Below are 24607 nucleotides of genomic sequence, written 5' to 3' on the forward strand. Positions count from 1 at the left end.
TATGGACAGACAGCTTAAACTCTCTCAGAGGATGGAAATATTCTTGCTGTATCTCAGGTATATCATTGGTTTCGTGGTGCATTTTTCCAGAAATTCTTCTTCATGAACAGGTTGGCATATTGGGGAGCCATCCTAATACCCATGGCTGCTTCCATGGTTTGGGCAAAATGTTTGTTGTTGAATGTAAATTGTTATGGGTATGGATGAAAAGGATGAGAGGGTTGTCTATTGTCTTGTAAATATTTGAAGCAGGCAGCTATGCTGTCATTGTGATAGATGTTGGTGTATAGAGAAGTGACATCCGTGGTGGCAAGAATGGTGTTCTGAGGGAGGTTGTTAATGCTGTAATGTTTGTGGAGTAAGTCATTGGTATCCTGGAGAAAGCTGGCCCTTTGTGTGGTGCGTGATTTGAGGATGATTTCTGAGAGTACCAATATTCCTTCAGTTAGAGTGCCTTGGCCAGATATGATGGGTCTGCCTGGGATCCCTTGTTTGTCTATCTTGGGAAGCATGTAGAAGGTCCCTGGGGTGGGTTCATGCTGATGAGTTTGTAGATTTTCTCTTGGAGTTGTTTGGGAAGGGAGGATTTTGATGATATCCTTAAATTCCTGGATAAACTTTGGCGTGTGGTCATCTTTGAGTTCCTTATAGTAAGTGGTGTTGGAGAGTTGTTGGTTGGCCTCGTTAACTAAGTCATCACATTTGAGGACTACAATGCCACCCTTTTTGTCTGCTGGTTTGATCACTATCTTGTGGTTAGATTTCAGTGATTGTATGGCTGTCCTCTCGGCAGTGGCGAGATTATGGTGGATTTGATGTTTGTTAAGGATTTTATCATCAATTTTTTTCCTGAAGCAATCAATGTAATGATCAAGAGTGTGGGTTCATCTGCTCTGTGATGTCTAGTCAGAAGATTCTTTTTTCTTGTGATTGTCGGTGGAAATGTGGTAACTGTGAGTGGTGTCGTCACTGTTGTGGAAGAACTCTTTGAGGCATAAATGGTGGAACAACTCGTCTAGTTCTCCAAGTTAGGATGGTATCCGGTACTGTGGTGGGGCAGAAGTTCAGTCCCTTAGAGAGTATAGATAATTCAGCTTCAGTGAGGGGTAGGCTTTACAAATTGATGATATTTGAGTGTTGTATAGTGTCCATGTGGTGGGCACTGGTGCCATGGTTTCTCTCAGAGATGGTGTTCTGTGAGTTGAATGGTCTCTTAGAACATGTACTTACTACTTATGCTAAACAAACAATCTGTTCCATTTTGCATTTAGCTGTAACTCTCGGAATACCTTTCCCAGACCTGAAGAAGAGCTCTGTGTGGCTTGAAAGCTTCTCTCTGACTAACAGAAGCTGGTCCAATAAACGATATTACTTCACCCACCTTGTGTCTCTAATATCCTGGGACTGACATGGTTACAAAACTACCCAGTATACCCCATCTTTCTGACAGCTAATTCTTATTTTTCCCCTTGGTTTTTCTTTTAAAGTGACCACGGAAAATATTTTTCCCATGCTCATATCAAACACCAGTTTAAGATAATGAAAAATGAATAGATTTATGCCGCTGGCTTAATTTTTGCAGTTCACCCAGCATGGACAATGAAACTAGACAGATGAAGGGCACTTTGTTTCTAGTGTGTTTTGATTTCTATTTTTCACAAAATAGCAAAATGTGTTGGGGTTAACTGCCTTGGAGAACGGTTAATTTTTTTTTTTTAATCAAAACATTTTAAGATTTCATAATACTCTTATTTGGTTGTACCAGCTTAAAAAAAACCCCAGATACAAAGCCTATATTTTCAGACTAATCTCCTTAAAACACATTTTTTAATGCCGAAGTATATTACTTCATATGACAAAGCATCCTGTGAAGAGTGAGTTCCTATTTCCAGATATTTGAAGTATTATCTACTGAAGCACAGAGAAAGAGATATAATGAACAATATTCTTGGGTTACATGTAAAATGTATTTTTCCCAATTTCTGACAAACAGTGGGCATTGAAACCTGCATATGTAAATAATAAGAGTGAAACAGACAGGTTACATTACCTTTTCAAAATGCTGCTGAAGATGACACTCCACGTGAGCTCTTGTTGTTGTTTTCCCCATTGGCACGTCAGCAGCAAACTTTCGGGGAGTTCCAATTTCTTCTTCTGCATCTGCTCCTAAGAAAACCCTCTCATCAAAGTCACCCACTGATAAAACATACTCTTCATACTCCTTATTCAATGCTTTGCTGGAAAAGAAGCCATACTGCATTTATTAAGGGTTAAGTTGTTAAAGAAGCCAGATAAACTAGCCAATGGAATTAGTCTATACAGTTGAAAACAATGAATAGTCAAAACATTTATTAATTTTAGTAATAGCACTCCCTGTGATTGGAACTTAACCAATATCAGTAATAGTGCACATGCTAACAAATGCCTTGACTCCCTTTTTCTAACACCATATCCTATTGGTTCTCAACCTATTTACCATTATGGGCCACATATGCAGTTCTCTGTGTGTTATGTGGGCCGCATCCACACAATATGTATACTACCTGTATGGCCCTGAGGATGTCACATGGGCTGCAGCTGTGTGCTGATTGGGCCGTAAGCGGACCAGGGGCCACGGGTTGAGAACCACTGCCCTATCCTGATTCCCTTGGGCTCACCGCAGGGCCTGGTCTCCCTGGCCTCTCTTGCTGCTGGTGACCCTCCAAGACTTGGTTTCCAGTAAGTACTGAAGGAAGTTAGTTAAACTCTGCTCCCACTGGAAAATGAAACAGCCGTGGAGCAGAGCTGAGATGTTTCTTGCATGTATAAATGGCTTAACTTTATCATTGCTTAAAAGCATCATCCAGCACTTACTTGTTATCTGCAAAGCTGCAAAAATCCAAGAGGCAGTCTCCTTTTAAAATCTGGAAACAAGAGTGTTGAAAAATAAGATTATATGTAATACAATTTTTAAAAGGTAGTAAATCCAAAACCTGTTCAATTCCAGAAGAGTGGATGCATGATAGTTTAATTGTAATGCAGATGACTAGGATCAAAATCATTCTCTGGACTTTTGCTGCACAAGACCAGTGAGGATGAATTTGTTGTACAGACGACATCTCAGCAGTATAAGCCTCCTCACTCTGACAATGTTTTGCTATATCCTAGCCAGAGAACTATGCTACCGACTATCCCCATAGGTAGTCTATAAAATTGCTTTATAACATAGTTCTCACATAATTCTCAGTCAGAAAGTTCCTGTCCACAATTATCACAATGCTAGAATTCTGCTGGTATATTTACACAGTGCTGTCACTAGCACTGTTCTGGTCCCAGTATAGACAGGGCCTTAGCCAGTCCACATAATGGAGTTTCAGAATCAAGAGGAGAAGGCAGGAGTTCTCTGCTAGTGTATAACTGGGGAAACAAAACAACAAAAACCCCACAACCCAAACTAATCTCTCTCCTTCACAGAAGAAAAATATTTAAACAAAAATACCCACTTCTGCCAAAATGCCGGACTACCAAAACCTGTGCCAATCACTGTGTCCATTTGTTTCTATGTTACATCCCCACTTGCACTCCTTTGTTTATGTGTAAGGATCATTTCTTTATATGGATGCTACCATTATAAGCACATAAGAATGGCCATACTGGATCAGATCAAAGGTCCATCTAGCCCAGTATCCTGTTTTCTGATAGTAGCCAATGCCAGGTGCTTCAGAGGAAATGAGTAGAATAGGTAATCATCAAGTGATCCACCCCCTGTCGCCCATTCCCAGCTTCTGGCGAACAGAGGCTCAAGACACTATCCCTGCCCATCCTGGCTAATAGCCACTGATATAGAAATTCATGGAGGATAGGTCTAGTTCTTTTTTGAACACTGTTGTAGTCTTGGCCTTCACAACATCCTCTGGCAAAGAGTTCTACAGGTTGACTGTGCGATGTGTGAATACTTTCTTTTGTTTGTTTTAAACCTGTTCCCTATTCATTTCATTTGGTGACCCCTAGTTCTTGTGTTACGAGAAGGAGTAAATAACACTTCCTTATTTACTTTCTCCACACCAGTCATGATTTTACAGACGTCTGTCAGATCCCCCTTAGTCGTATCTTTTCCAGGCTGAAAAGTCCAGTCTTATTAATCTCTCCTCACACGGAAGCCGTTCCATACCCCTAATCATTTTTGTTGCCCTTTTTTCTGAATCTTTTCCAATATATCTTTTTTGAGATGGACTGACCACATCTACAAGCAGTATTCAAGATGTGGACATACCATGGATTTATATAGAGGCAATATGACATTTTCTGTGTTATTATCTATCTATTTCTTAATGAGTCCCAACATTCTGTTAACTTTGCTGACTGCTGCTGCACATTGAGTGGATATTTTCAGAGAACTATCCCCAATGACTCCAAGATCTTTCTTGAGTGGCAACAGCTAATTTAGACCCCTTCATTTTATATGTATAATTGAGATTATGTTTTCCAATGTGCATTACTTTGCATTTATTACCACTGAATTTCATCTGCCATTTTGCTGCCGATCACCCAGTTTTATGCTACCATTTTATAAACTCTTAAGTTATTAGTACGTACCTTCCTATCAAAGAGCTTTGAAATGTATGGTTTAAAGTAGTGTTCCTTTATTCCTTTGGCTTCTACCATAAGTCCATCATGTAGTTCACAAAGTGTGGCAATGATGCAAGGAGGCTCTTCAGAGGCCTTGACTTCAGCAGTGTGAAAGTCTGCTGGTAAACCTGGAAAAAACAAAAAGGTCAGCTATCAATTATATTTCAAAAAGAACAAACAAGAAAAAATGTCTTTCAAATGCAAACACTAACATACCTTTGAATGCTGGATTTAGCAACTCTCTCCTATCTGGGTACAAAAGGGCATTTGCAAAAATCAGGTCCAAGCAGCACAGAAGCAAATGATAGGAATTTACTAAATCATCTCCAATCATACGAAAATTACCTTTAAAAGACAGCAAATCACATCAAATAAAACCACAAAGTTAATCACTCAAAATATGTACAATACAGGCAGCTAATGAAAACAGCTTACCCTTGGTGTAAACAAAGAGCGTCCAGCAGAAGTTGAACAATTCTTTAACACTGCACTTTCTTCTACCAGAAAAAAAAACAAAAACAAAAAAAACAGGAGAAAAGGTAAGACTTCAATCCCATAATACGGGGCCTTACTTGTTTGTTTTATGGCTAGAGTGCCATTATTTCCTCATGTAAAAAATATGGTCAGAACCTAAATTCCCTCTAAGCTGCGAGGCCGCACAGTAGCCTATTAAGCACCGCGCAGGCACTCAGGGCTCTGGCAGGGAGAGATGCCTCTCCCTGCTGGCGCCCAGCCCATGCCCGGACCTGCCGCGGCCAGGGGAGAGGCACCCCACCCCTGGCCCCAACCCTGCCGCGGCCCGGACCTGCCACGGCTGGGGGAGAGGCGCCTATCCAATGGCCCCAACCTTGGAGCTTCACAGTGGGGAGAGGCACCTCTCTGCCCCAACTCAGGTGCTGCTATGGGGAGAGAGAGAGCTGGGGGGAGTCCTCTCTCCCCACCATAGCCTCAGGGCACCCCAAACCCTGCATCCCCTGCCTCACCCCAGAGCCCACACCCACAGCTGGAGCCCTCACCCCCCCCCATACTTCAACACTCTGCCCCAGCTCTGAGCCCCTCATCCCTGGCCGCACCCCACAGCCTGCACCCACCCACATCACAACCTCTGTCCCAGCCCTGAACCCCTCCCACACTCCAAACCTTTTGGCCCCACCCCCATCACATGAATTTTGTTATGTGCATGAATATGGAGGTGACGTGTGACACATCACCTCCGTATTGGTGCACATAACAAAATTCATTCTGATGTGTGTGGGAAAAATTAGAGGGAACACTGGTCAGAACGACTTCTTGACTATTTTGTTTGAAGTTGAAATGCAAGTTAATTAGGCCTGTTGATTAATCGCAGTTAACTTACACGATTAACTCAAAAAATTGTGATTAAAAAAATTAATCATGATTAATCGCACTGTTAAACAATAGAATACCAATTGCAACTATTTTGGGATTTTTTTCTACATTTTCAAACATATTGATTTCTATTACAACACAGAATACAAAGTGTACAGTGCTCACTTTATTTTTTTTATTTTTGATTACAAACATTTGCACTGTAAAAATAAGAAATCGCATGTTTCAATTTTTCAATTCCCCTCATACAAGTACTGTAATGCAAGCTCTTGATTGTGACAGTGTAACTTACAAATGTCAATTTTTTGTTATATAACTGCATTCAAAAATAAAACAATGTAAAACTTTAGAGCCTGCAAATCCACTCAGTCCTACTTCAGCCAATTGCTCAAACAAGTTTGGTTACAATTTTCAGGAGATATTGCTGCCTGCTTCTTATTTACAATGTCACCTGAAAGAGAGAACAGGCGTTCACATGGCACTTTTGCAGCTGGCACTGCAAAGTATTTACATGCCAGATATGCTAAACATTTGTATGCCCCTTCATGCTTTGGCCACCATTCCAATGGACATGCTTCCATGCTAATGATACTCAAAAAAAAAGAAAAAAAAAAAAAGAAAAGTTAATTAAATTTGTGACTGAACTCCTTGAGGGAGAATTATGTCTCCTGTTCTGTTTTATACAGCAGTCTCAGATGATGACCCAGCACATGTTCATTTTAAGAACACTTTCACAGCAGATTTGACAAAACGCAAAGAAGATACCAGTGTGAGATTACTAAAAATAGCTACAGCACTTGACCCAAGGTTTAAGAATCGTCCAAAATCTGAGAGGGACAAGGTGTGGAGCATGCTTTTAGAAGTCTTAAAAGAGCAACACTTGGATGCAGAAACTACAGAACCTGAACCACCAAAAAAGAAAATCAATCTTCTGCTGGTGGCATCTGACTCAGATGATGTAAATGAACATGCGTCGGTCCGCTCTGCTTTGGATCATTATCGAGCAGAACCCGTCATCAGCATGGATGCATGTCCTCTGGAATGGTGGTTGAACCATGAAGGGACAAATGAATATTTAGCACACCTGGCATGTAAATATCCTGCAACGCCGGCTACAGCAGTGCCATGCGAACACCTGTTCTCACTTTCAGGTGACACTGTAAACAAGAAGTGGGCAGTATTATCTCCTGAAAATTGTAACCAAACTTGTTTGAGCAATTGGCTGAAGTAGGACTCAGTGGATTTGTAGGAGCTAAAGTTTTACATTGTTTTATTTTTGAATGCAGTTATTTTTTGTAGATAGTTCTACTTGTATTAGGTGAATTGAAAAATACTATTTTGTTTTTTATGGTGCAAATATTTGTAATAAAAATATAGTGAGCATTGTACACTTTGTATTCTGTGTTACAACTGAAATGAATATATTTGAAAATGTAGAAAATATCCAAAAATATTTAAATAAATGGTATTTTATTATTGTTTAATCGTGCGATTAATTTTTTTGATCGCTTGACAGCCCTAAAATTAATGAAAGTCAAAATTACACAAGTTATGTGATGAACACCTCCCTGGTCCACAATCTCTCTAATCCGGCGCAGGACAACATTCTGCGACCCCACAAACTCTTCCTAATTCTTCTTTTGGATCTTCTGACCCCCTCCTCGATCAGATGAGCTCCTGTTCTGCTATGATTAAGGCTACATTTATGTCACAGAGGTCATGGAAGTCACTTCCAGAGACCTCCATGACATTCTCTGCTTCAGCCCCAGGGGCTTTGGGACCCTGGAGCCAGCAGCCAGTGGGGCCCTGGCAGGGTTCCAGCTACAGACGACAGGGGGCTCTCTGAAAGGTTCCAGTGACAGGTGACAGACTCCTGAGGGGGCCCTCCTCAGGGTTCCAGCTACGGATGACAGCTTCAGCTTGGGGGGGTAACAGGACAGGACGCCTTGGGCAAGTGGCTCAGGGTGTCCCATTTTCTCTTTGGGAAATATGGTCACCCTGCAGCTCCCAGCTGTCATGGGTGGAGGGGGACCCCCCTGCACCTTCCAGCTGCCGTGGGCTGACGGTGTACCCCACAGCTCCCAGTCACCACGGTGGCGGGGGAAAACCATGAAGCCGCAGCAGCAAGTCATAGACAGGTCACAGCTTCCGTGAATTTTTGTTTATTGCCAGTGACCTGTCTGTGATGTTTACAAAAATAACATGACAAAATCTTAGCCTTAGCTATGATACCCTAACATGCATCATGATGCTGATGTCACAACTGTGTCAGAACTCTCCTGGAATTGGTCCACAGTGGGACAACTAAGGGAATTTTAATTATATCAACTGTTTTTCTAAGTGTTTTAATGCCTTAAAGTATTAAATATATTTAAGCAACCCCACCAACAAAAAATATGAATAGAAAAAAGTAAAATACAGAAGAATGGTTCAATGATATTAGGGGTTGAAGTAATTCAGATCCAGGGAATGGAAAGTACTACTAGGGAAGGTACTTATGAAGACTGCTATATTCTACACAAAAGAAAGTCTCTGGTTATGAAGTTTGTCTCCTCACTGTAAATCTATTAGGGGTCAACTGTCCATTCAGTGCACATGTGTAAACCTCACTAACAATAAGGAAATTTTGGTCACTGGAGAAAACAGCAGGGGAAGTAAGGATAGCAGAATAAAAAAATAAGTGTGAAATTTTTTCATTCATTTTAACGAAGTGTTAATATCAAAAGTTATTTGTAATCACATATTACTCACAAATCAAAATTGCATCTTTAAGGATCTATACTACGTAAATACCTACTTCTAGGGCAGGGGTGGGCAAACTTTTTGGCCTGAGGGCCACCTCTGGGTATAGGAATTGTATGGCAAGCCAAGAATGCCCACAAAATTGTGGTTGGGGTGCGGGCTCTGGGGTGGGGCCAGAATTGAGGAGTTCAGGGTTCATCGCTTGACAGCCCTAAAATTAACGAAAGTCAAAATTACACAAAATATGTGATGAACACTTCCCTCCACGCCTCCCGCCGTGCAGGAGGTGGTTCCGGGCTGGGGAAGGGGGAGTGTGCTTGCGGTGGAGGCAGTGTGTGGAGTGGAGCCCCCTGGCTGCCCCTATGCGTAGGAGCTGGGGGCGGGGGGACATGCCTCTGCTTCCGGGAGCCACGCGGCGCAGCCCCCAACCTTGCTCCCCGGTGGAGCGCCGGAGCAGGGCAAGCCCCAAACCTAGCTCCCCGGTGGGAGCTCAAGGGCTGGACTAAAACAGCTGGCAGGCCAGATGTAGCCTGCAGTTTCCCCACCCCTGCTCTAGGGGAAACACAAGTAGCTGTTTAAGGGTGACCTGAACTTGCAAAGAAAAAATAATGGATTTATAACTTTTATATTTAATAACATTATTCTTTTCTGCATTAGAAGTTCAGATTTTGTCTATCCTGGAACTTTATAGACAAACTAATAGCATTCTCAGATGGAATAAGACAAAGTGAGAAAATGATAGAGGGGAAAAGGATTTTTAGCTAGGTTGATTAGAACTCTTGTTTTTTGTTTACACCAATTTCACAGCTACAACTAACACACCTTTGAGAGAAAAAGTCAGCTGAATTCAATTACTCCTGGGGGAATACTGCGCCACTGCACACACAATTAACAAGCTGTGCATATTTTTCATAGAAAAAAGTTTCTTCCAGAAAGTTGCTTCAGTTCTGCCTTTTCCCCCACCCGAGGGCACTATGGCACTAGAACAGAGCAGCAGCTCCCGGCCAGCCAGGAAAGAGAAAGAGCCTGCCTTCTTCACAGTGCCTGTTGGGCCAGGTCAGGAGACAGGGGACATAGGGAGACTGCATGGGACTGCTGTGGGGGTCAGACAGTGGCTCGTAAGGGCTAATAGGGGAGGACAGCCTGGCAGGGAAATGGGAATTGAAGCGCAGGGCTACAGGGGGGAGGGAGGTGCAGGGCCACATGGAGACAGGGGGATATCTGAATGGAGGTACAGACACATGGGGACAGGGGGAGTGGGTGTCTGAAGGGGGGCGGAAGGACAGGTCGAGAGAGGGTGCAAGGACACATGGGGATGCAGGACCACATGGGGATGGGGCCACATGTGCCTGACTGTATGGAAGAGGCTAGGGGTCGGCCAGAGTATGCATGGTGGAAACTTCCTAACAATCCCTTCCCACCACCCCAAAAAACCCTGTTCCATACTTTTCACCAACCCTCCAAGTTCACGTCCAGGCTCCTTCCCAGCAATTACTTTCCTCTCCCTCAGCTACCCCTAACTCCCCCAGTCTTTGCACTACCTCTGAGGGGTGTGGGAAACATGGTTCTGCAGTGTACTTTAAATGAATTACTACTCAGCATTCCCTATTAAAAACGAATTACTCCGAATTCTGTATTAATATACCTAGTAAGGAATCTATTTGTCAAAAAACATTTCCTGAATCTTTTTTGTTGTCTGTATTGTTACAGACATACTTGATGTCAGGTATTTTGAAATAAATGACCAAAAATAATTGAAACTGGTGTGATTATATTGGGTTATTTTGACAAATAAAATATGCAGAATTTTAACATATAGTGTGTAGAATTTTTAATTTTTTAGAGCAGAATTCCCCACAGAGTATTCAATTCCCCCTTTAATTAAGATAACAGAAGCTTTCCAACAGATACATGCAGGGTGGATTTGATTTAAATCACTACTCAGGAAGACTCGATTTAATCATGGTTTTCTACATAAACGTGCATTCTTGTTGGTTGTTATAACCTTAATATGTATTCTTCACAATTCAGAGATAGATGTAGGTTTCATTTTTAGAAGGTACACACTATACATTTTTAAACAGTGATTTATTTTGAAAAAACTTTTCATATTAGTTTTACAGTTATATCAGAAAATGAATGATTGTTTGGTTATTTCATTTACTAAAGGTAACTGAAGCAGATATTTATGAAGTCATTGGGAGGTGTACAATCTCCAGTTCAACAAGTTAATCATTAATATTTGGACGATTTTCTTGCTATGCTAAATTAGGAGGAGATCACCACCAGACAGACATTTAAATTGTTTTATTTAACTAAAACAACAACCAACAACATCATCATGTATTCTGGATTTTTTTTCTTCAACAAACACATATTTTAACAAAAAAGCATATGTCCCTCACTTCTCACATTTATCTCCAGACTTCTCCTTGTCCAGATCTATTCCGCCCCCCAACCATCTTCTATTCATTAAACCTTTTGAAAATTTGCACTTTTAGAGAGAGGTAAGGGACTGACTCTGTGTACACAAATTTGCAGAGGGACAATAGAGTTGAGGTCTGTTATTTCTCACCTCTATATATTATTTAAAAACATTTTTGCTGTTAACAAGTATGTTACCTCTGGAGACACAAATCCACAGTTTGAGAACTGCAAAACTAAATATCTCTGATGGTATCTTCTAGACTGAGCACTGAGTCCCATTGGGTAGATAGATAAATAATCTATACAGAAGCCCCTGAAACCCCATAAAATTGGGTCCCTAATCCATGAACTATTGGAACTCATTTACAAAACTTTTCTTAAAAATTACATGAATATATTGTCTCATTCTATAGAATTAGAATTTCTCATCCCAATTCCATGATATGATACCTTTGAGCTATAGTGTATATTAATTAAAACTATCAAAAAAACCCTATGTAAATTTAAATTTTTTTTTTTTTTTAAATCATTGATTTTTATCCACCCTGGATATATGAGGACTCCCAAATCTCTCTCTCTCTCGCTCAAAAAAAAAAAAACAAAACAAAAACACCCACACAAAACCCAAACAAAAAAACCCACAGGAAACAAACAAAAAAACCCCACAGACTTGATCTCTCATATTTCTCATGTAAGACAATCAGAAAACTTTTTTTTTAAAATGAATATTTTTTTGGACATCAGAAAGAAGCACACAAACCCAATTAAAAAAAACTATGTAGGATACTTGACAATGCATAACATTACGCACCCATTCAGAAAAGTAAGATACTGTAGCCTTCTGAACCTACAGGAATCATTTCAGGAAGACTAATTACAAGAGCTAGTATTTGAACAGGACACTGAGGCCAATACCCCTGCTCTTGAAAGAAGTGCTATAGGATTTTTGTTGAACACAAGTAATCAGAACTTTAGCTTGAGGTTTCATTTGAAGAATAGTATCTTCAGCATCACAGCAGGTGCTTAATGCTCACCCAAACAGGGGCACTAGTGCTGGCCAAAGTCCTGATATCTTGCAACCAATTGCATGCAGGATGACCAGGCACTTATGCAGAGCCCCACTGACATCAATGGAACTCCACAGGGGCATACATGCAACTAAGTGCATCTCATTGCAGAACTGAACCCAAAAGTGACATCTATCAAGTTAACACCTTTTCCTGATTTTCAAAGTATAAATCATGGCCTTACCATTGCTTAAACAGAAGTTTTCAGTAGGGCTGTCAAGTGATTAAAAAAAATTTATAGCAATTAATCACACTGATAAACAATAGAATACCATTTATTTAAATATTTTTGGATGTTTACTACATTTTCAAATATATTTATTTTAATTACAACACAGAACACAAAGTGTACAGTGCCCACTTTATATTTTTTTGATTATATACATTTGCACTGTAAAAAACAAAAGACATAGTATTTTCAATTCACTTAATATAAGAACTGTAGTGCAATCTCTTTATCATGAAAGTTGAACTTACAAATGTCAAATTACGTACAAAAAAACTACATTCAAAAACAATATAAAACTTTAGAGCCTAAAAGTCCACTCAGTCCAATCGCTCAGACAAGCAAGTTTGGTTACATTTGCAGGAGATAATGCTGTTCGCTTCTTGTTTACAATGTCACGAGAGAGTGAGAACAGGCGTTCGCATGGCACTGTTGGAACCATAACAACACTGCCTCTGGCAGGACACAACTGAGAGTATCAATTCAGGATTGCTTAGAGCAGGGCAGTTACAGACAAAGCCTGCGTTTCCTTTACTATTAAGGCACACCAAACCAACCAAACACAGAAGACCTTGGTTTTACCCCACTGGCTAACCAGAAGTCATACAAGCAATTTCCCTTAGATACTCCAGTTCCCTTGTATCACCACCAGCAGCGCTTCTTATGGGGATGAATGGTTATGAAAACCCAATACCCCAGTAAAAGAAAAAAGGTTCTCCCGATCCCAAAGGACCAAGTCCCAGACCCAAGTCAGATCTTACCCACAAATCATGCTGTTGCCAATCCTTTAGAATCTAAAATCTAAAGGTTTATCCATAAAAAGAAATATAGATGAGAGTCAGAATTGGTTAAATGGAATCAAATACATACAACAATTGCAAAATTCTTAGTTCAGGCTTGACGGGATTACTGCTCAATTAAACTGATCAAGTCTCTGGAATACAAACATTCCAGCTTGGATGGGTCCGTCAGTCCTTTGTTTGGAGCTTCAGTTTCCAGCGAAGTTCTTTCAGAATTAAGAAGCAGGAATGAAGACAAAATGGAGGGGTTTCCAGGGCCTTTTATATCTATCTTCAGCCATGTGGAAGGAAACCCCTTTTTTCTCCTGTGCAAAATCACAGCAACAAGATGGAGTTTGTAGTCACCTGGGCACATCACATGTCCATGAATGATTCAGGTTTTTGCAGGCTGACGCCATTGTTTACATGTTAGTTTGAATGCTCCCAGGAAAGCTCAGATATGGATTGGCGTCTCCCAAAGTCCATGGTCAGTTAAGTGTTTCGTGATTTAGGACTATTCTCAGTAAGTTCCTTCTCAAGAAGCTGACCAAATGCTTCACTGGGGCTACTTAGAATCAAACACACTGAGATACAAGTACATAGCCAATATTCATCACTTCAAATATAAAAATGATACACACATACAGACAGCATAATCATAACCAGCAAACTACAACCTTTCCATAGACACCCCCCTTGACCTCCTCTGCACAATATTTGCTGCAAATATATAACAGTGCTTGCAACAATGATCTATACGGTCACAGTTCACGTCAATAACGTCACACCGGCGTCGCAAGATATTTACGTGCCAGATGTGCTAACCACTATTCCAGAGGATATGCATGCATACTGATGACAGGTTCTGCTTGAAAACAATCCAAAGCAGAGCGGACTGATGTATGTTAATTTTCGGCATCTGACTCAGATGCCACCAGCAGAAGATTGATTTTCTTTTTTGGTGGTTCGGGTTCTGTAGTTTCTGCATCCAAGTGTTGCTCTTTTAAGACTTCTAAAAGCATGCTCCACATCTCGTTCCTCTCAGATTTTGGACGGCACTTCAGATTCTTAAACCTTCGGTCGAGTACTGTAGCTATCTTCAGAAATCTCACATTGGTACCTTCTTTGCATTTTTTCAAATCTGCAGTGACAGTGTTTGTAAATCAAACAACATGTGCTGAGTCATCATCTGAGCTCTCCCGCAAGGAGTTCAGTCACAAATTTAATTAATGCACTTTTTTTTTTTTTTTTTTTTTTTTTTTAAGCAAACATCATCAGCATGGAAGCATGTCCTCCGGAATGGTAGATGAAGCATGAAGGGGCATACAAATGTTTAGCATATCTGGCATGTAAATATCTTGCAATGCCGACTACTAAAAGTGCCATGCGAATGCCTGTTCTCACTTTGAGGTGATACTGTAAATAAGAAACAGGCAACAGTACCTCCCGTAAATGTAAACAAACTTGTTTGTCTTAGCAAATGGCTGAACAAGAAGTAGGACTGAGTGGATCTGTAGGCTCTAAAGTTTTACATAGTTTTGTTTTTGAGTGCACTTATGTAACAAAACAAAATAAAAATCTACATTTGTAAGTTACACTTTCATGATAGAGATTGCACTACAGTACTTGTATGAGGTGAATTGAAAAACGCTTTTTTAAAATCATTTTTACAGTGGAAATATTTTTAATAATATAAAGTGAGCACTGTACACTTTGTATTCTGTGTTGTAATAGAAATCAAAATATTTGAAAATGTAGAAAAACCATCCAAAATATTTAATAAAATTTCAATCGGTATTCTATTGTTTAACAGTGCAATTAATTGCGATTTTTTTTTTAATTGCAGTCAATTTTTTTGAGTTAATTGTGTGAGTTAACTGCAATTAATCGACAGCCCAGTTCTCAGTAAAATCATTTAAATCTCTCAATATACCTCTGTTTCCTGCTCCTTTGTGGTTTAGGTGTTTCTTCATAAGGATTTTGAAATACATCCAAAAATATTGGTTCAAACTTTCTGAAAATCACAGTTGATACTTCAAAGTTTCTCTCCAACCTCTCCATTCGTTCCCGAAATTCCTGTGGCAGGTCTGACATGTCCATCCACTTTTTCATTTTACTAAAAAACTGAATTAAACTTAAAAGAGCAACATTTAATTATAATTTAATCTCCAGCCATGAAACAAAGATTTTTTCCCCCCCAATTCTTAATCTTTTCTTAAAAAGATGGACTTTTGGTGAAAACCAAATCTGACTAATTTATTGCTTAGTAACTGCCTTAATTACAGAAAAGGATAAACACACTTTGCTAGATTCTAGTGCTGAGTATGTTCCACACAGTTAACTCTTACTTGGGGATTTCCTTTGGTTTCCACACCCTTACATGGATTCATTCAGATCAGAGAACGTGGCTCTCTTTGGTGGGGTCAGAAAAAACAGAAGAGTTGAGGGGCAGGGAAAATGTAATTTTCACAACTGGGTGCTTAACCAAGACACCTGTATTGAAGAATTAGGTGTTGAACTAACACTGAAGTGCATAAATACTTATGTAATTATATATCTCTAAGCACCCAAGCATTCATCTGAGTTTTAAAAGTTAACCGTTTTAAAATATTTAATTTAAACAGTTAACGAATTAAAGGGCTGGCTGGGGCCCAGCCAGAGCGGGGTCGGACTGGGGGGGTTAACACTTACCGGTTAACCGGTAACATTAATGCTTACCAGTTAACTGGTTAACATCCCTACTCTGGCCTATGTTATGGAGGAAATAAGACTAGAGGATCTTAACAGTCTCCTCTGGCCTTAATATCTGTGAAAACTGGATAATGTGCTGGATTTTATATTTGTGCAATATCAATGATACCCTACTTCCACCGCTACGAAGAAAGTGCCATTCTGCTTTCAGTTAGAATGTAAGTAAAACAGCAGTCAAAAGGGGAGCAGATCTACAATAAGGGAAAAAAGAAGCTGTGACTACACACAGACATTTAGGTCTCCAGAAAAAAGCAAAAAGCAAAAACACAAAAGTACCTTAGTTTGGCTGACCGTAGTATCCTAGTCAGTGAAACACAGTTTCCTTCCATAAGGCCACTTCCAACAGTGGGAAGTATGCTTTTACGACAAGCAACATATAGAGCACAAGCCAACCAATGTACCACTTCTCCCTGTCAAACCAGAAGTAAACAATCAACGGACAAACTTTTCCAGGGCAACAATGCTCAATTTGCAGTCTCAGCTTTTCATCTACTTCAAGTATCTCTAAAATCCTTTGGGACAGGAACAAGAACCAATATTTACTCAGGGTTGGATGATTTTTTCTTTTTAAATCGGGCCAGAACAAGGGAACCAAAACTGCCCAAATAGAACCACACCATAACTTCCTAGGAGTGGAGGACTATCCTTAATTTGCATGGAACAGAGTAGACAGCAGCTGATTGTTCCTTTAAAGACAGACAGACACTACAAGGCCTGCAATATGATTTGGCCACTTAGATCACAATAAACCACTACATATTGCAGAGCCCTGAGGTCTCTGCTGACTGCACCTCTGTATTAAAGATAATATACTGTAGTACTCCACGAGGCCACAATCTGGCTACTGATCAGCTAGAAACCCATTATCATTTCTGCAACATCAGTGAAGCCAGCCCTGTCTATTTTATCCCCCTACTGGCACCTTCACATGGAAGTTCTTCCATGTTTCCTTATAGTTAGAATGACCTCTCCAAACTATTGTTAAAGCCCATGGGTGCCGGTTTGTATAATTTTTGGTGGTGCCCAGAACAGGTCCAAGCAGAGCCGGAGCAACCACCCCGAGCCCCAGGGGGACGGGGGGGTCCAGGGCGGCCTGTGGGGTTAGCAGGGGGTCTGTCGTTGGCAGCAGTGAGCAACCCAGCCCCAACCCGCTCTGCTGGCTCCCAGCATCACTCAGGGGAGGAGGCAAAAGCCAGAAAGAGGGCTTGTGGGAAGAGGTGGGTGAGAGCTTGGGGGGAAAGGCGAGACAGGGCATATTCAAAAGAGCTGTGTCATTACATAGAGACTGGAACGAAGTACCCAAACACAGTATGAACTCCACTGCCCAAGGGTCACAAAGACTGGAAGCCACCCTCTCCCCTTTAAAGCCCTGTGAATTTTTAAGATTCCTTTTTCTGCTTGCCCGGCTTGTGAGCACACTTATCAACTCTCCATTGTTGATTGCAACCACCTACCTAACCATGCCATCCACACACTCCAGCTGTGCTCCTGCCTGGAGTAGACAGGACATATTAGCTCTCCTGGGCTTGTGGGGGAGAAGAGACTGTGAAGGCATAGCTCTGATTCAGCCGTAGAAACGTTGCCCGCTATGAGCAGACTGTTCAGGGGGATGTAGGAGAAGGGGTAAGTCATAAATATACTGGGAAGGGTAACCACCTTTCTGTATACAGTGCTATAAGATCCTTCCTGGCCAGAGGCAAAACCCTTTCACATGCTAAGGTAACCTCGCTAGCACCTAACCCAAAATAACCAATAAGGGGACCAAAATGCTTTCCAATCTGGAGAGGGGGAAAAAGGCTTTTGTCTGTTTAATACCTTTGCTGGGAACAGATCAAAAATGGAAGCCTCCAACTCCTGTAAATTTAGTAAGTAATCTAGCTAGAAAACGCATTAGGTTCTCTTTATTTTGGCTTGTAAATTTGCTGTGCTGGAGGGAATGTGTATTCCTGCTTTTGTAACTTAAGGTTTTGCCTAGAGAGATTCTCAATGTTTGAAATCTGACTGCCTGTCAGATTATCTTCCATTCTAATCATACAGAGTGTTTCTTTTATCTTTGTTTTGTTCTTCTAATAAAGTTCTGATTTTTAAGAATCTGACTGGGTTTCTAGGGCCCTAAGAAACCCAAGCTGGTCTGTGCTCAACTGGTTTATTCTCAAGCCTCCCCAGGAAAGGGGAGTGTAAGGGCTTGGGGGGATTGCTGGGGGAAGAGGAACTCCAAGTGATCCTTTTCCCTGGTTCTTTGTTAAAGCGCTTGGTGGTGGCAGCATACTGTTCAAGAACAAGGCAAAGTTTGTGCCTTGGGAAAGTTTTTAACCTAAGCTGGTAAAAATAAGCTTAGGGGGTCTTTCATGCAGGTCCCTAGAGTACAGAGTGGGGAGGGAACCTTGACAGGGTATGACAGGGACCAGCAGCAGTGCCATGTGAAAGCCAAGCAGCTGCAGTAGCATACCAGGTGGCCAGGGAGGCCAACAACCAATTTAGTGCCAAGCCACAGACCTGCCGCTTTTATAAAGAGCTGCATGCCACCCTCAGCAGAGATTGCAGCACCCCTCTCAAAAGCACCATGAATACCTTGAAAGAGCTTAAGTCACAAGCCCCTGCCATGAACAGCAAAGAGTAGGAGATGTTGGATGAAGAGGAGGGTGGGGGACAGGTGACCATGGGATCCAGCTGTGCAGTGAGCCAGGATCTGTTTTTGACTCCACCGCAGTCCAGCACGAGTGAGCCCAATGCAGGGGAAGGAACCTTGGCTAAGAGTGTACATAAATGTTCAATTACAAAGTTGTCCCCCCCCCCCAAAGTAGTAGGACACAATCTTTTCACTTTTCATTAATTTACTCATGCTAGAAGAGGTAGTGGTACAATCAAGAGGTAGAGCTGCTATCTGATTTTTCATTCCCCTCTAGAGCTAGGGAGGGTGACCAAGCATAGCAGTTTGTTTATGTACACAGGGATGTCCCTTGAATCCTCCTGAGAGATCTCGATGAAGTTTTAATGGAAGTACTCTGCAATCCTCTGATGGTTTCTAGGGAGGGCTGCCTTGTTTCTTCCTCCAAAGTAGGACACTTTCCCATGCCACTCAGTGATAACTTCAGCAGGCACCATTGCAGTACACAGGCTAGCAGCACATGGGCCCAGGTGGCTTTGGGATGCCAGTAGCAGCTGCATGAGAGCCTTTGATACCTTCAAGAGAGATATATCAGCTAAAATCACCATCAACTGTGGAAAAGGGTGCCAGTATTCATGGTCATTATCCTATATATTATTAGAATCATGCAACCAAGTAATTCCCTTCTCATTTTCCTTCACCTGCCACGATGAGTATGGCCTACGGGGGGGGGGGGGGGGCAGTGATTGGTGCCATGCACAAGCAATCCCAAGCAGAAGTGAGAATGTAGTGCTTAAAACTTTTGGGGAGCAAGTTTAACATCTTAAGTTTCACTTTCTGTAGTGAATGTACCAACAATAGTACCGCTGTGTGTTTTATCTTCAGCTGTTGCCACTGTGGCCTTCGGAGTTTCCCCCTCCACATTTGCAGAGCCACATAAGGTGGAGAAAGAGGAGGACTCAGAATAACATGTTCCAGGACATCCTGCAAGCCAGCGCTGCATTGGACCATAAGCACAGGGCCTGGAGGATGAACAATGCAGACAGCCTGGAAGAGGAGAGGAAGATCAACAGGGCACAGTGGAGCTTCTCAGGCAGCAAACACAGATGCAGCAGACTCTGCTGGACTTTCAGCTTCAACAGTCCCAGGCTTGCTCCCTCTGCAGCCCACTGAGAATTCCATATTGAGACCTCTCATAACCACCACACCCCCAACATTCCAAATGGCTTAAGGAGTCGTTGCAGTACCGTTAATGTCCATCAGAGTAGAGTGATAAAGACAATCACAGCTTCACATACACAGGTCTGTGTAAGCCATAGTTGGTATCTGTGTAGCTGAAATGGACATGAAAATTCTTTCACCCTTCATAACTAAATTTATTACGTTTTTAAATGTATGTGTTGTGAAATTACAATTTTTTTGCACTGATTTTGTTCCAATAGAATTTTATTCTGTAACATAATTCATCTTTATTAGTTCACAACATATACTGCCCTTTATCTGTTATTTCATGTCACACAATCCACATGACCATTCACAAAACAAATAGGTGAATTAATGTTATATTCCTACATGTACAGCAAATCACCACACGATTTCTACCAGGCTGCAAAAGAGCAGGGTCAGATAGAGCACACTACAACACCACACATTACTCACTATTAAAATGGTCATTCAAAGCCTTCCTGAGCCATTTCACTCTGCCTTGAGCCCTTTTATTTGGATGTTCAAATTTATCAGACAGCCATGCCGCCTCTGCCATCCACCTCAGCAGAAACTTTCCCCCCTTTGCCATACATTCATTATGCAGGCCAAAGCAGACAGCTATAACCATTGGGATATTTTTCTCACTGGAGGTCCAATCTTGTGAGTTAACAATGCCAGCGACCCTTCATAACAAAAAGCACATTCAACTGTCGTTCCACACTGGCTGAGCCAGTAGTTAAATTGTTCCTTGGTGCAGTCGAGGTGGCTGGTGTATGGCCAGGGGAAAAAGGGATAGGCTGGGTCCCCCAGCATCACTGTTGGCATTTCAACATCCCAATAGTAATCCGCCGATTGGGAAAGAAAGTCCCTGCTCGTAGCTCTATGAACAGTCCTCTGTTCTTAAAGATGCAAGCGTCGTGCACATTTCCTGAACAGCCCACACTGATGTCAGTGAAGTGTCCCTGGTGATCCACCAATGTTTGCATAACCACAGAAATGTAGCCCTTTCTGTTGATGTACTCAGTAGCAAGGTGGTCTGGTGCCAAAATAGGGATGTGTGTGTTGTCCATTGCTCCACTGTAGTTTTGGAATCCCATTCCTGCAAATCCACCCACTATGTCCTGCACACTGCCAGAGCAGGAGGCAATTAATGGCACCACACAGTCGCATCACAACGGCCTCCATGGTAGATTTCCCAACTCCGAATTGATTCCCGACTGCCCAGTAGCAATCTGGGGTTGCAAGTCTCCACACTGTGATTCCCACTCACTTCTCCACTCTCAGTATAGCTCTCATTTTGGTGTCCCTGTGCTGGAGGGCAGGTGTGAGCTTGGCACATGAATCCAGGAATGTGGACTTGCACCAAAAGTAGGGATGTAAATATTGGTTAAAAAAAGTAAACCAGTTCAACGATTAAAATTTCATGTAACCAGTTAACCGAGGTAGCTGGGGCGCCAATCCGGCCAGGGTCCAGCGCAGCCAGGACTGGGGTCTGATGTGTTGCGGCTAGGGTCCCCCCCACACCGGCCCGATGTGGGGCCGCCAGGGTTAATGCTTACTGGTTAACCTTTTACATCCCAAGATGAAAGATCTGCAGCCATTGCTTGTCATTCCAAACCTACATTAGAATGAGATCCCACCAGTCAGAGCTTGTTTCTCGAACCCAGAAGCAGCACTCCAACATCTGCAGCTATTTCTGTGAATGCCACCAACAACCTTGAATTGGTTCTCATGATGTAGCACAGCAATGTGTCCAAGAAATCGTCATGTTCCCCACTGATTTGGTTTTTCAAGCACCTCTGCAAATACTCCAGGATTGCACACCCTGTGTTTTCAATGTTTATGACAATAGTGCAAAGCTATGCAGTCTCCATGCTTTTGTCAGAGATGACAGACAGCGAGGAGGGCCACGTGGGTTTGTGGAGTTTTGAAATAAAGGCACAAAAATTATGGGATACAGATAACATTATGAGATGGAGACAGCTGCAAACTGGGAAGTAGACCCCATGCTCCCAGTCACCCCTGCATGACTCGTTTCGGCCCTATCATGCATTGCCAAAACTTTCCAAGACAGTGCGCTAGACGGGGTGAGTTGCACAATGGGATACCTACTCATGGTGCACTGCACTCTGCATTGATACAAGCACTCTTGGAGAGTATGAGCACCACCAGCATAAGCAGCCAAGTATGCACACACACAAGCAATGTACTAACAGTGACGGCCGTATGCCAACGTAACTTGAGTCAACGTAAGTTTGTAGTGTAGGCATGGCCAAAGTACCTCCTGCTCCATCCAACTATCAATCAAATTTGGGGGCTGCTCTAACTTGTGCAAGGGAACTAGGGATCATATGCCAGATGGATCTAGCTCAGAGGTGGGCAAACAACAGCCTGCAGGCCACATCCGGCCCACGGGACCATCCTACCCTGCCCTTGAGCTCCTGACTGGTGAGGCTAGCCCCCGGCCCCTCCTCTTCTGTCTCCTGCGCGCCCCCACCCCTGCAGCCATGCTGCTGTGTGGGCAGCATGGCTTGCGCCCACCCACCTCCCCGGCTTTCCAATAAGCCAGTTCTGCCACTCTGAGTGGCATGGTAAGGGGATGGGGAGTTGGATAAGGGGCAGAGGATCCCAGGGGGCAGTCAGGGAACCGGGGGGGTGGGGGCGGGGGTTGGATAGGCGTGGGAGTCCCAGGGGGTCCCGGGAGGGGGCGGTCAGGGGACAAAGAGATGGGTCGGTTGGATGGGTTGGGAGTTCAGAGCGGGGCAGTCAGGGGGCAGGAAGTTGGAGGGGGCGGATAGGCGGCGGGGGGCCAGGCTGATTGGGGAGGCACAGCCTTCCCTACCTGGCCTTCCATACAGTTTTGCCACCCCAATGTGGCCCTCAGGCCAAAAAGTTTGCCCACCCCAATCTAGCTGGTACACAGCATGCTCTAGCCGTTCCTACTTCTTACCCTCTGCACCAGGGGCGGTAGTAAGCTATATTTGCATGTGGTTTCTGTTCTCCCTGCAAATAAGTGGTGAAAAGGGTGAATGACCGGGCAAAACTCTGCCCCAAAACACTGACTCCTGATTTCTTTGAAAAAGTATGTTCAGCCTTTAGGCTGAAAAATTTGGATACCACCACTCTGACCTTTAAGATCAAGATCATTCTAGCATCCTTTGAAAGCAAGATACATATACCCACTTATGTTTCCCCACAAAGACTAAACAAGAGTCAGTTCAAATATTGTATCTGAATCTTCCTCCTATTTCTTAAACAGTTGTTTAAATATAAATTCAAATCTCTTTTTGTCATTGGGAAAAAGGTCTCCTGGAATGGTCAGTCAGCCAAGTGAACACAGGTGGGATTAATTGCTCCCCAAGTAGTAACCAATGACAAAAGAGCTGGAGAGGTGCTGCACTCCCTTCCCAAAAAGAAGGCTAAATAGGAAAGTGTGCTGGAATAAAATGATCCCTCAGACCTTAAATGCACAGTGCCCAACTAACATTTACGGCTTGTTTTCATTTAAAAGTTAATTCAGATTAAGATAGGATGTGAATTTAAGGTGCAACAGCTACTCTTGAATAACTGACTGTGGACACTCTTGTTCCAGAACAAGGCACTCTTACTCCAGAATAAGAGTGTCACACGTGGACTCCAGCCCTGAATAGTTTGGCATGGTTTTAATGCTTATACTAGCATAACAATATCCTCCAATAGTGTGATTAAATGACACCACCACCAAGCTATGCTGACTAAACCTCCAGGATGGACACAGTTGTGAAGCCAGAGGAGGGCTTCCGAGGGCATAGCTAATATTGTCTGGGGAGGTGGTGTTCTGGGACCAGAAGTCCTCCTCTCTGTGTACACTGCATCTCCACCGGGTGGGGGCATACATGGCACTCTGCAAGGGACACAGCGCCTTCATGTGTAGACAGGCCCTTATGCATTTTCTCTAACAAGTCACCCTTTACCTGAAACGTGTTTGGCCAACCCCCATTGGCAGAGCATTGATCTCCTGCCAAGCAGAGTACCAGCCAAGGCAGTCAGACCCTGGGGCTGGAGTCCGATCCGCGCAGCCAGCCAGGGGTCCTGGGAACACACGCACACACCTGAGCTGGTGTCCGCGCCAGACCTTCTGCGGGCGCTCCACGTCCGTCTACAGCCTGCAGCCCCTCCGGGCCGGCCGTTCCCCGCCGCGGCGTTCGCCTAGCCCAGCGCGGCCCGGGGCTCCCACGGAGCCGAGCCTGCCAGCACGAGCGCTCGCTCACGCCTCCGCCCCAGAGCCAGCGGCCGCCCAGGGGGGAAGCCTGGGCCCTGCAAGGCCGCGGGCAACCCAGGAGCTACCGCAGCAGCACGGCCCCAGGGCCGCCCCGGCCGGCACGCGGCCCGCTTGCTCGGCACCGGGGCGGAGCGGCGTCTACCGGCACCCTGGCGCCTCCTGCGGGTGGATCCCGGGGCAGCGCCAGCTGGGCCCGGCGCCTGCCCCCTGACCCGTCGGGCTCCGGGCGGAGCCGGCCACGGCCCTGCCGCTCACCTCCAGGCTGTACGTGCCCCGCAGCGCCGTGAAGTCCCGCAGAGCCTCGGCGGCGCTGGCCGCGTCCAGGTTGAGGTCCTGGCAGAGGCGGTCGATGACGGCGCGGGCCGAGCCCTGGGCCTCCCCGGCCGGGGGCTCCTTCTGGGACATGGCGGCTCCACAGCCCCCCGCGCCGGCCCAGCGGCTCCGGGTCGAACCCACAAGCCCCTGCGCTCAGCGCGCCAAAACCGCTTCACCCGGCAGGCCCTCGTATCCCTCCGCCCGGCCGGGGCCCGCTGTCGCTCTTCCCTCGGGAGCGGCCGTGCAGGAGAAGATCGGCCCCTAAGC

At 43.7% G+C, this 24607-nt stretch overlaps 1 protein-coding gene across 11 annotated transcripts in view; it reads right to left on the reverse strand.

Annotated features, from left to right (window-relative positions):
* RBL1 (RB transcriptional corepressor like 1) overlaps positions 1-24467 on the reverse strand; it is a 76184-nt gene extending 51717 nt beyond the window's left edge. For 3 of the 11 annotated variants that reach the window (XM_043527370.1, XM_043527371.1, XM_043527372.1), the window contains exons 1-8: positions 24281-24430; positions 16227-16360; positions 15133-15333; positions 5044-5105; positions 4825-4953; positions 4576-4736; positions 2854-2903; positions 2051-2237 (exon numbers count right to left, since the gene is read on the reverse strand). In XM_043527370.1, coding sequence (XP_043383305.1) covers positions 2051-2237; positions 2854-2903; positions 4576-4736; positions 4825-4953; positions 5044-5105; positions 15133-15333; positions 16227-16360; positions 24281-24430 — 1074 coding nt within the window. Of the gene's footprint in view, positions 1-2050; positions 2238-2853; positions 2904-4575; positions 4737-4824; positions 4954-5043; positions 5106-15132; positions 15334-16059; positions 16142-16226; positions 16363-19422; positions 19840-23855; positions 24162-24280 lie in introns of those variants that run through there. The other 8 variants (XM_037915479.2, XM_037915482.2, XM_037915480.2 and 5 more) reach the window with 8 other exon arrangements.
* Positions 24468-24607: the final 140 nt, after the last annotated feature.

Source organism: Chelonia mydas, chromosome 13 (genome assembly GCF_015237465.2).
Source record: "Chelonia mydas isolate rCheMyd1 chromosome 13, rCheMyd1.pri.v2, whole genome shotgun sequence".
In the NCBI taxonomy this organism is placed as follows: Eukaryota; Metazoa; Chordata; order Testudines; family Cheloniidae; genus Chelonia; species Chelonia mydas.